Source organism: Botryllus schlosseri, chromosome 15 (assembly GCF_051294905.1).
Source record: "Botryllus schlosseri isolate E-star chromosome 15, Bs_hap1, whole genome shotgun sequence".
Classification (NCBI taxonomy): Eukaryota; Metazoa; Chordata; class Ascidiacea; order Stolidobranchia; family Styelidae; genus Botryllus; species Botryllus schlosseri.
The window spans coordinates 276,854-289,577 of NC_137250.1; the positions used below are offsets into that span (position 1 = coordinate 276,854).

General features: G+C 41.9%; 1 protein-coding gene across 2 annotated transcripts in view; it reads right to left on the reverse strand.

Annotated features, from left to right (window-relative positions):
• Positions 1-1,493: 1,493 nt before the first annotated feature.
• LOC145457464 (heat shock factor protein 1-like) overlaps positions 1,494-12,724 on the reverse strand; it is a 68,302-nt gene continuing 57,071 nt past the window's right edge. Inside the window, exons 7-15 of one of the 2 annotated variants that reach the window (XM_080335681.1) lie at positions 10,677-10,735; positions 10,459-10,621; positions 8,701-8,812; positions 8,346-8,449; positions 5,935-6,038; positions 5,764-5,878; positions 4,271-4,309; positions 4,180-4,210; positions 1,494-1,802 (exon numbers count right to left, since the gene is read on the reverse strand). In XM_080335681.1, the coding sequence (XP_080191807.1) occupies positions 1,711-1,802; positions 4,180-4,210; positions 4,271-4,309; positions 5,764-5,878; positions 5,935-6,038; positions 8,346-8,449; positions 8,701-8,812; positions 10,459-10,621; positions 10,677-10,735 (819 nt within the window). In that variant the 3' untranslated portion in view covers positions 1,494-1,710. The remainder of the gene's footprint in view (positions 1,803-4,179; positions 4,211-4,270; positions 4,310-5,763; positions 5,879-5,934; positions 6,039-8,345; positions 8,450-8,700; positions 8,813-10,458; positions 10,622-10,676; positions 10,736-12,724) is intronic. The other variant, XM_080335682.1, reaches the window with a different exon arrangement.

A 12,724-nucleotide genomic window follows, 5' to 3' on the forward strand; every position in this document is an offset into this window, starting at 1 on the left:
TACCAAGTTTCAAGAATTATCATGGTGCGAAACACCGTCAAAATCGACATATACCAGCAAAGGTCGAGTCAACGCATATCACGGTAACCGAGTTCAGATATAGATACGATTGTTACATCACACCTTAAGGACGACAGGCATAGTTGCCCCACTTGCTCGGCCATTTTACGAATAGGAGAGAGTAAATCACCGTTTCTTTATTGTGCGCGGCTTTGAGAGAATAGATAGTGAAAGCTTGTTATGAGCGCTACCGGGGCAAGCCCCGGCTAGGCATTCACAAAGCGAAAACACAGAAGAGAATTCGATTTTCGCAGAGACTTCGCTATGTATGGGCATTTGTTAGCGAAAGCACAAGAATAATGCGGGTTTCGCCGTGATCTCGGTATATACTGATTGCTGTGCGTCTATAAATGGTTAAATTGTTATTGAACAGAATTTTAGGTGGGGCAATGCCCCAGTTGCCATATAGGACGAGCCGCCACTGATAGATTTACTAATTCCACTTTTGGTTCAGCTCCGCAGAACACACAATGCTCACAGAATCATAACCATGTTAGCTTCAGACACGCTTCTACTATGTGTAGATAAATAAATGCCCCAATTCTACGCATACAGAGAACTAATCTACCTAAGACACGCGAGAATCGGTTTTTATAAGTACATCACTGATATAATTAAAACTGGAGTGGCCAATCTGGAATCCTACTCGTGGTCCGAATTATGTCAATCTCGTTCAGGATATCTGTGATGTTTAGCAGTTGAAACCTTTCAAACTGTGCGGGCCTTGAGATCGATATGTCGCGCCAGATATTAAAGATAAAAATAATACAGGAAGTATTTACCTCAGAACAGTGGTTCTCAGACCTTTTAAGACACGCCCCCCCCCTTATGATGGTGAAATATTTCGCACTCCAGGTTGATAGCCAACAGGTTGATAGCTAACCTGACGGATAGTTTGATTGCATGGAAGGTTACGACTATGGACGTAAGATTTTTAAATGTGAAATTCAGACTAAATACAGAGCAACAAGCAGGAAATCGCTGGTAAATTTTTTTGCGCCACACTTCTGATGCTTTCACGCCCCCCAGTTTGAGAACCACTGTCTTAGAATTATCTTGGTGAAATATACTGTGAAAAGTTACGCTGACCTTACATTTCCTATTAGGTTTATTTGAATTATTCCACGTCAGAAAAACTAACAATTAATCACTATATTCATTCGCACTTGATGCAGATTTTCATTCGCACTGCAATTTTTTTAATTCGCACAAGTGCGAACCGTCACACAGGCTGAAAAGCACTGGTATATGCTGTAATTCTGATCTAATTTGGAAAAGCTGATCATTTCCTGGTCGTCAAGACCGATGCGTTTATGCTTCGGAGAACTTTCAGTGGCAGCTGTCGCATGAGCAACCATTGTGAATAATACAATGCCTAGCATTGTCCATCGGGGTAAAACTCTGACCCGATCAACACAAACAAGTCCACGGCACAAAATAGGAGCGTGTAATTTTACAAAACTTTGAAATCGCACGAATACTGTAGATGTTTATGTAGCAATTTCATGTACAATAAAAGCACATCGCAGTGAGTCGCGTTGCAGGCACCGCCAAACGAAACCAGAGGACCAAGTCACGCGCGGTGCAGCCACAACACCATCGCACGTTGCGAATCTTTCCATGGCAACAGAACCTTGAAAGCTGTAGCCGTCAAAGAAACTGTGATATGTCTCCAAGAGCGGCGTCAATCTCATCGTCCGCATTTTTCTGATCCATGCCAGGATGGAGAACCACTTCATTGCCTGTAGAATACATGTCAAAATAGGCCCTGGGAAGTCCATGCATCGATACAGCATCATTGGGGTCTTGGGGGTGCGTAATCCACAGCCAAGTGAGACACAACTACAATCAGTGATCAGAGCCGGTTAAAAACATTTGAAATTTTAGAATGCTCGAATCTGAATCGAGCATTTGCGAGGCGAGAAGTGATAAAATATTTTTGCAAGTACTGATATGAAACGCTCTCTGTCTGCTGTCCTTGAGAGTTCATTTATCAACGGCAATTAAAATTTTGATATTATTTTCCGCAATGGAAGGCAGTAAATCTCGATTGGTCGTATCGCAGCATACGAATCAGTTAGCACAAAGCTACACACGTTTGTGGAAATGACATATATGTCAAGCCGTGATCGACCCACGGCATTGACACAAAGTGCAGTGAATAAGCTATGGTCGAAAAAACAAACAAACTATTATTAGCGTCATGTAGAATCGGGATTTTATTCTTTGTGGTTGCATTACACATTTGAACGTTCCGGACTATTCATACTGCCGTGAATTCATAACGAGTGACACTCGTATGCTCGACTCAAAGCCTAACACTCGATTTTTTCTAAACCTATCCGTGATGCCACTCAAGCACACAGGCGGTCCATGACCATGACCAAGTATTTCTCTTTCAGAGTACGCAAGTATTCTAAAATCACACTCGCTTGATTAATTAGTGCAGTGGTTCCCAACCTTTTTGTCTTCATTCCCCACTTCAGATTTATTCCGAGCCTTCATTCCCCACTAGGACCGTAACAGCACTTCGTCAGCCCCGCCAAAAAACCGTTGATCTTGGGCCCCCACAGGGTGATAAACCTAACTTCTGGTGGGTAAACCCCCCTCCCCAGAACCCCCTCAGCCACGCTGAGCCAGTGAGCATGTACGCTTTTTTCCCACCACTTATCAGCTGCATTGGGTATACTGTTTAGTGCTTCGCCTTATTTGGACTAAACGCGCGAATCGCGAAAAATTTATATAGTTTGTGTTTGAATCGGTAAATATGATCGGGAATTGCATATATTTTGTTATCAATTTTTTATCCCCTCTCTGCTCACGTAATCAGATTTACCGGTAGAGCTGAGTGAGGTGTGTTGGAAAAAGTAGGACCCCTAAATATAAGAATTAACCATTTTCAGGCGGACCCGTTGGTATATTGCATGACTTCATTACATTATGCTACTTCGTGACCTCCTATATCTGCTATGTCAAAAGATATGGAAATCACCCAAACTAGGCACACACGATTTTAAATTGGTATTGCTTTACTGGCAAATAATTTTTCCCCGTGGGATGGCATTTGCCCGGTGGGGTTCAGATCGCCAGGACAGGAACATTCGGCGCCAGCCATTTAGCCGCCTATTGACAATTGAACATATATTTATATTGTATATATATCGAAGTTTTCGGTCACCACAAAGCCATTCCTTCTCGGCCAAGGTCTTCTCGCTTCTGATCGTTCTGGCACACTTCTCGGAGTTGCATGTTACATGGCCTTGGTGCGTCGTGGCGCAGTAATGGCCGACTCCGAAGTCTCCATTTCTATAAATTCTACGATTATCGTGGCGGAAGGGTACCGAATAATCAGATATTTGGCAACATTAAATCGCGCACGCAGCGCGAAAATTTTTTGATAAAGTGGCATAAATTTCCAAAAAAATACTTAAAATAGGTTTATTCACGAAATAATTTTGGGCCTCTTCGAGCTCGGTCCTGCTCCCCACTACCCAGCACTTTTGTCACCACAGAGCAGCTATCTGCTGCTTTGACTACACAAGACACACAACATCACCAGTAGGCCTACGCAAGACAATCGCCTTTAACTGCAACATAAAACGTATTGTGAACCGATACCAGTAACGCTCAAAATTTCGCGAAAGCGTTATCTCACATCAAACCAGTCGTGCTGGATGCGTTTGTGACGCCATGATTGGCCATCCAGAGTTAAAAATGAGGTTTTGTGAACTACACGCAACGCAATATAATTTTTGATACATACATTCCAGAGCAGTTGACTGGTAACGGTAATTGTGTCTGTGTCTCCGTGATTATGTAGACTGTCCTGTATATAATTTTGAACAAATGCATCTATTCCCCACCAGAAATCATTGAATTCCCCACCGTTTATGAACCACTGAATTAGTGCAAGCAGGCAAAATCTACTTGGGCACTCTAAAAACTGCCGAGTTATGGAAATGCGCCTTAAAAGCTAGATTCCACATTGTTTAGATATCGGCTGAATGTATCGAGGTTATCGGTAAAGGCGTTAGTTGTCGGCCTTACCGGCATCGGCGCAAAACTACAATATCGGCCGGACTCAAGGCGTAACAATTAGACATAGAAATATCCACAAACCTGCCGGTGACTCATACAATCCTTGTTCGTCCTGAAAGTAAGAGAAGTTGATTGAAATTGACAGTGCCAATGTACATCGAAACAAACTCACCTCTCTAGGAAGCATATTATTGGGACTGGAGCTGAAGAGCTGAGAATAAAATGCGGAAATGTGTTATGAGAACACGCCAGTCGAAGACATGCAAGTATCTGGAAGAACTTTATCTTGTTCGAAATTCATAGCAGCTTTGACCTGTTGCTATGGCTTGCACGTATCCGAGCACGGCAGAACTTGGATTTGTGCGTCCCATACCAACATGGCAAAGCTCTTCTGAATTTCACACGAGAAAGGATACAAAGATGAGTCCCATCCACAATCACACTGAGCAGACCAAATCATGAAAACATCAAATCCCGATTTTGGTATAAGGCTGACGGCCTGCGAAAATCAGCTTGAAATGTACACAATAAAACCTGCTTTTGAACGTTAATGAATGGACTAAAACCATGGGATCCCGGGATGTATAAACTAAATTCGACACGCGTTTATTTTGAAGCCAGTTCATTTATGTACTACCGGGTGTATTACAACCATGGTATGTAGCCTCAGGTATATGCTACATCGTAATCCAGTTTAAACCATCATAACAAAGTATTCCCCGAAAGGGCCATACCGTATAATTCTTAATGTAGCTATGGTAACTAACAAGAATTTGAACCCGGTGTTGGAGGTACAAGACTTCAATATACAATTGCATCGACAATTGCATAGTATATTGTTATTAAAATAAACCCCAATATTTTCGACTCATCAGCGGTAATCGTCAACAACTAGTAGAGATTACGGGAAAGAACATTGTATATCAACACTGGTATCACAAAATATGACGTCACCAACATGATATTTCGGAAAATCGGAGCAAAGAGAGCGCTTAAACTCAATGAACTGTTTTTAGATGGTAGGCCTACACGAAATTCTTCTGTTGGCACATACTTAGTTAGACTATCGTGATAGAAGTAGACTCCAAAGCACCCAAATGAAACTGAACGGATTCTCCCGGCAACACAAAATCTGTCATTTTTTGCGCTAACAGGATTATCCAACAAATGTTTACCAATGGCAGAATTTATAGCCTTTGTCTCTTTTCAATCAAGCTTCAGGGGATGAGTTAAGGCCTTAAGGGTGAGCCTTTCAACAAGCGTAAATCCAAAGATGTGCTCTTTTATGTGATCCTGCGAACGTTGCTTCGTTTTTTCCCCCGTAGCCACAATCACAATGCCACTTATATTCATAAACCACGTTACTTGAACAGTTTCCGGTGCTTTAGCCAAAATAACGGTTAAAGAAATCGCTATTTCTGCTTGTACCTGAGTGAATATATGTCGCTACTTTTACTTCTACTTGATAACCAAGGATGAATAATTTCACCACGTCTACTCCTAACGGGTTCATTCAAACACATATATCACAGTCACAAATTGACCCAAATCGAGTCGAGTCATTTTCAATTTTTAAGAAAATGACTCAAGTAATGACAACCATGACTAATGGAAGCCTTTATCACAAGGTGCACGCATTATTTTAGAATACAGTTGAAGCATTACCTCTTGAAATAAGCCGTAATCGGGCGGAAGTTGCAGTTGATTGTCGAAAAGCAAGTCTTGAATGCTGTCGATATTCTTCTGCATGATATCCACGTGATTGTTCAGGTCCACTCTGCTAATAACAAGTAAAAATGAAACCTTACTGAGAGACGTCAAACGTGACAAACTTACGGGGATAATCTGTCGCTCTTGGGCGAGTATGGGGTGATTTCGTAGGGTGATCCCAACGCGGGGACAGTTGCTGTTTTCGATGTGGATGAACTTGATGTATCGTTCTGGAAAATATATAAAGCCGGTCAGTGCTGCTACTCGCATACAAGTGAAAGTAAATCTTAGGCTTTGATAAAGTGGAAAGTACTTTCAGGATTGGTTCTGACCTTTTTTGTGAGCAAAATCGTTACATCGACTGGGTGAGGTAGTCCCAGTGTGATATATATTTTCGAAGATTGCTCGATTTGAATTGTCGCCAGTCACTTTGTGTTGCCATAAAGAAGCATCTTGCGCCTTTCAATGCAGCCCCCCTCAGATTTTCAACTAGAGGTAGGCGAACCCTTTATCATTTCTACTTTTTAAGACTACTTGGTTATTCTTCAGACATTTCATTTTCTACTTCTACTTAGAGTACTTTTGACATGTATTGCGTATTGCTACTTGTATTTGTATGTGACAAGCTATTGGACTGTGTGATCATGATCAGGAGTTAACCGATACAGATATTTCGATGGAGTCAGATATCCATCAGGCTCAAATGATAACTGGAGCCCGGTCGAATATCATTTGGCCGATCATATCGAGTCGATATGACACTTTGAAAGAAATATCGGAGTCAGCCATTCAAGGTAAAAAAGATCGGCAATATGTGACATCTAAACACGGTAGTGGGGATTCAGAACTATAATAATCTGATACTGCCAGAGCTAGAATATTCATCCATTACTTGTTGCGTACAAGCAGATGTGCTCAAAGCAGTCATCTTCTGTAGTCAAGTAGAAGTAGCAATTCCCGAGCAAAAAGAGTACGTACTCTTGACCTACTACTGTTCTAAAACATGGAAACCAGGGCTTTGGAGCAGCCAGAAATTTGAACTGCTCCAGCTCCGGAGCTCTCTTCTATCATACATTAGCTCCGGCTCCAGCTCCGGAGCCGCATTATTACCACTGCTCCGGCTCCAGCTCCGGCTCTGAAATTATCGAATGGGCCTATCTTTATCAGGGGTTGTCAACCCACGGGCCAAATGTGGCCCGCGAGCGGTTTTGCGTGGCCCGCGAGGTAATTTCCTATTATATTATCGAAAATGAATTGCTCAGATTGTGAACTTGCAATGCCAACCAAAAATTACGATTCTGACTGCGACACTTGGGATGTTGATGACTAAAATATCAGTTCCGACGCATTGGCAGATCCAGGGTCCAATCACATTTTCAGTAAATCGTCGTACATAACAATAAACTAAAATAGTAGCGAAATTTTTCTTCATGCTTCGCGTGTTTAATTGTCACACGATTTCTTGCTTGGTAGCCTACCCCCTACTGACAATGAAAAAAACGCCCAATTTACCCGATTGAGTCTAACTGTATTCGTAATTACGCAAGAAAGTCTTTTCGCGTTTGCGCTCGCATAAAGATCGTCGACGGTGAAATGTAGGCACAACATTATTGTCGCATATTATCGGAGACCTTCGATATCGATGTGGCCAGACGCCGAACAGTCGTGTCCTTGCAAACTGACCCTAGCGGGGGGTATACAATAGACCCGCAATACTCAAGTAATAATATTATTGACCTAGTTTATTCATAAACTTAGAAAATTTTACCCACTTGGCGCGGCTAGTGGGCCGCACACTCGCTCGTTAATTGCATGGGCCCCTTTAGCCGAAAATGTTGGCGATTCCTGGTCTATATAGATTACTAATCTACCCATAGGTTAGTTATCTAATGTAATCTCGAGTCTGTCAGCCGTCAGTAACATCCGATGTAGCAACGAAGACATATAGGTGCCACCGTGCCGGCTTGTGACGTCATACTGAATACTTGTCAATTGTAGACAACATCAGTTGCACTAGAACGCACTTTATGCCATTGCTGTGCACAGCATTAAAATCCAGGCCTGCTGTTCAATTATGATAAATCAGCAGATGTGGTTGTTTGCATATGTATATAATGGCATCTTATGAAATAGGTCGGAGCCGGACCTCAAATAACGGGCTCCAGCTCCGGCTGAATTTTATGTTCAGCTCCGGCTCCAGCTCCGGTGAAAATGCACGGCTCCGGCTCCGGGCTCCGGCTCCAAAGCCCTGATGGAAACCAAGTAGAAGTAGTCTAAAATCTTAACTGCTCGACTGACTTTAAGTAGGTAAAACCTGGAGTAAAATCACAACGGTTGCAAAGCTGTACAAATAAACGCTCTGAAGTTTTGGAAACGCCAGTCAAACTACATGCCATGTCTTTTGAATATTGGCTCAAAAATGCTATTTGCCAGTGCTCTTGTAATAACAGCAACATCGTTTAAAAATTGCAAATTTCAGCATCTTTTATGGAGCTAGAAGTGTTCCATCAGTCATACCTACGATAGGAAATCCTTACCGGAGACGAAATCTTTGTGATGTCATAGGAGTGTGGTCGTTGAATCAAGTCGTCCAACTCTTCGGGGAATGCAATGTTTGTAGATTGCACGTATTGCTCGGCGTCTATATAGACACCAAAAGCACACGTTTCAGTCACACATGCACAAGCTACTGAATTTTGAAAATGCGCAACTAAAGCCAGAACTAATCACTTTTCAAAATCCGCACCTAAAACCAGGACTAGTACATTAGAGAACTAGGACTACTCAACAAAAAACCTGGTTGGCACTCAGCAAACAAGATTGGTGGTTTGCACAAGTCTGCATTCGAATAATGCAGGGATGTCAAACTTGTAACAAGAATGTCTCCCTCACCTTTTTCTTGCTGAGAAACATGTCTTTGCCTCAGCATATGATTGGGCGACATCTCGCTGGCATTTGTCGCACTCGCTACTTCAGTTATGTAAGGCCCGGATACATTCGGTACCTGGAAGGAAGAACAGAGTTTCAGGCCACAACTACGAACGAAATGAGCACGATTTTGGAAAATATCAACAACCGCATTTGAATTTTCAATACCTTTACCGCGTCAAAATTTCAACTCGGGTTAATATGAAATGCACTTCTTCAAAACACGTTCAAGAGCTTCTTGGAGGTACAGAACTTCAATACACAGTAGAGCTCAAATACTTGTCAGATGTAATCGTCAGCAGCTAGCAGAGAATTGGAAAGAAATTTGTATATCAACAGTCGTATCACAAATATGACGTCACTGGTGCGAAAATGTGGTGATACGATTGTTGATATACAATGTTCTCTCCCGTTCTCTACTGGTTGCTGACGATTACCCCCGACAAACGCCAGCGGAAAATATCCGGGTTGACTTCAATGTGACGATATGAATCAGCTGCACATCGAAGTTTAGCTAGCATAGGTTAAATACATGGATCAAGTATTGGCATTGTTCAAATTTCAGCATTCTTAACGAGTGATTTGGCCATATTGTATCAACGGCAGCCATTGATAAGTGAAAATTCTAACGATTTGAGACTACTGAAATGTCGAGTCGAGTCAAGTATTCCATTCCAGTATCAATCATTATGATGTCATCTCAGTATGAATAATGTGAAAAGTTCAAACATATACCTTTCATGTGAAATCAAAAACTCGACAATTTTTTCAAGACTGTTTTACAACAAATGTTTCGATGTTTCGATTAATACCCCACCAATATTATTGTTGATTTCAAAAGTCCTTTACAAAAGCTTTCCAACGATACCTCACACTTGGTGATACCACCTGGTCAGCAAGAGATATTCGCAATTGAAAATGTCACACGCCACTGATTTCTGAAGGTACAAAGGTCAAACCATGCAACCCCAGGTGTCAAAATAGGGGTAAGAGTATATGAAGTCAGATGCAAATGACCAAGTTTGAAAGTATCACCAGTAATACCCTTAATCTGATGTAAATATGGCCAATTCAAATTACATGAATAAATTTTATACATATTTTCTGCTTGAGCGATCACAAAAACAGGAAATTTTGAACGACCATATCTGCCATGGATTCTAGTTAACCGATTTTGATAAAATTTGTTTTTCTGAAATCAGAAAGTGAAGTTTTGTTAGCATGCCGATTTTCATAAAAATTTGAGTTGATCGGTTGCATTTTTCCGTTTTTCTGGATCACTTGAAATGGAATGACTCTGATCAAAACATATAATGTCGCATTCCAAAGGATTTGGTATTTTTTCAACAATCACTATCTCATTGCACTTTGTGACAATACAGACAACTTGACAGAATTGTCATCACTTGCGTAGCACCGTAATCATTATTCTATATGCTGCCGTACGACCAATCTAGGCTCTTAAGGCTCTCACAGTGGAAAAGAGTATCAAAACTATTTTTGTCCTTGATTCATTACTTCTTAGTAGAGGTACGTGAAAGAATCCTCTCTAACAACTCGAATTGAATCATTACAAACAATTCACACTTGATTCTGGGTCGAATCTCTCGGGTAAACAATTTTTCACAGTCATACACATTAGTTGATGTGCTCAGTTCATAAACTACCTTGGTCAATCTTATTACAATTTCAGACCCAAAATACACACCGCTTTCCACTTACTTTGGGGGATTTGGCAGCGGCATTGCTAGCAGGAAAAGAGACGGTAGGCCTAGGAGGTTGCGTCAGTTGTAAAGGCGGTGGATTCTCCTCCACATAGATGGTCGGTTTCGCGTATTTTTCAGGAGGTTGCGAAGATGGCTGGCCGTCTTCAATCATCAAAGGCCTGACAAACGAAACACATGAGTTTGGAAAGTGCGAAGCAAGCGAGAGAAACTTACAATCTTCTTTTGACACCCATTCCAGTTTGATTAACGAGGTTAACAAGAAAGTGGATGAGCTGAAAGCAGAAAACGACAAGATCAATTCATTCATTCGTTTCCAAATATCTTCATCAGTTCGAAGCAACAAGATTGGGATAAAATGAAAGATAGAAAACAGCCGTGTCTACATCAAACACCCATGTTGGACTAGAAAAGGGGTCACAAATACGTATTTTTGGAATCAGTGCGACACCTCATTTCGATAAACACCGTCATATCAAATTATTCGGAGGCTTGGGTCGCGAGCTATAGGACTACCAATTATGCTGTTTTTTTGCCGGCTAAGCAGTACGCATCTCGGCGTATTCAATCGTGAGTCACTTGTTGCACATCTATCCGCAAATTAGTTATGAATACCCAGGGCCCTAACAGCACTTCGTCAGCCCCCCCCCAAACGTTACTCTTGGGCCCCCATAGGGTGATAAAGCAAACTTCGAAGCCTCCCAGCCCCTCTCAGGCTAGATGGCTGTTTACTGCAATTTCTCATCTAAATCTGGTGTCCGTTTTAGGCAGCTTCTCTCGACTAATCGCGCCACGCGCGAAAATTTTTTATAATTCATGATTAAATCGGTCAATATAATCGGCAATTGCATATGTATTGCTATCAATTACTTGTCCTCTCTGCTCAGGTAGTCAGATTTACCGGTACAGCTGAGTGAGGTTTCTTGGAAACTGTAAATAATAATAATAATTAAACATATTCTGACGGGCGGACCCGTTGGTACGTCTTCGTTACATGATGTTATTTCGTGACCTCCAGTCTGCTATATCAAAAATATAAAATCGCCCAAATTACTGAACTAAAAGATGCACACGATTTCAAATTGGTAGTTCTTCACTAGCATATAATTCTTCCTTGCGGGATGGTAGCCTATTTGTCTCGTGAGGTTCAGATTGCCAAGACAGGAACATTCAGCGCCAGTCATTTAGGCGCCTATGGTCAATTATAGGCTACCTATATGTATTTTGTATATACATAGCGAAGTTTTCGGTCAGCGTAAGGGCAGTCCTTTTCGGCCAACGTTTCCACGCTGCCGATCGTTTTGGCACACTTCTTGGAGTCGCATGTTACATTGCCTAAAACAGTGGTTCTTAACCTTTTTTCTTCCAGCGCCCCCTTTCAAAAATTATCGTGCTCCAGCGCCCCCCAATTTCATATTGTAAGGAATGTAATAAAGACAATGAGTAAGAGGTAGGGTCGTAACAGCACTTCGTTAACCCCCCTAAAAACGATTGCCTTGCGCACCCATAGCGTGATAAACCGAATTTCTGAGGACTTCGCCCCCACAAACCCCATATCGTGATTTTGATAGTCAGCAAAGTTTGTGTGGCCTGGTCGCCCTAGGTACGAAAATTTTCCATAATGCATGAATGAATAGGTGGTAATTACATATATAAGTCGCTATAAACTTTTTAGCCTCTCAGCCCACGTAATCAGATTTACCAGTAGCACTGAGTGAGCTATTTTATAGGAAGATAAAGGGCACGTAATTAATAATTAAACATATTCGGGCGTTCCCGCAGGTACAATTATTCGTTACCAGAGCCGTAACAGCACTTCGTCAGCCCCCCCCCCCATAAAAAAAAACGTTGGTCCTGGCCCCCATCGGGTGATAAACCAAACTTCCGGGGGACTTCACTCCCAGACCCCCATTAGGCCGTCCGCTATTTGCTGATAGCCTATTAGGTATCTACATTGGGTGTCCATTTACTGGGGCAGCTATTCCCGCCTATTCGCACAAAGTGCGAAAAATTTCACTAATTAATGATTGAATTGGTCAATATCATCGGGAATTGCATGTAATTTGAGATCAATTTTTATCCTCTCTCTGCTCACGTAAACACATTTACCGGTAGAGCTGAGTGAGGTGCAATGTTCCCTCTAAGCTGCGCACGTGCGCAGTGCTGACACGGTCTCTGCGCACAGAAAATCTACGTTGCGCACAACAAATCCGGAGTTATTACCTTTTTTTAGTCGTTACGCACTGTTGTCCAAGGGTCAGCGC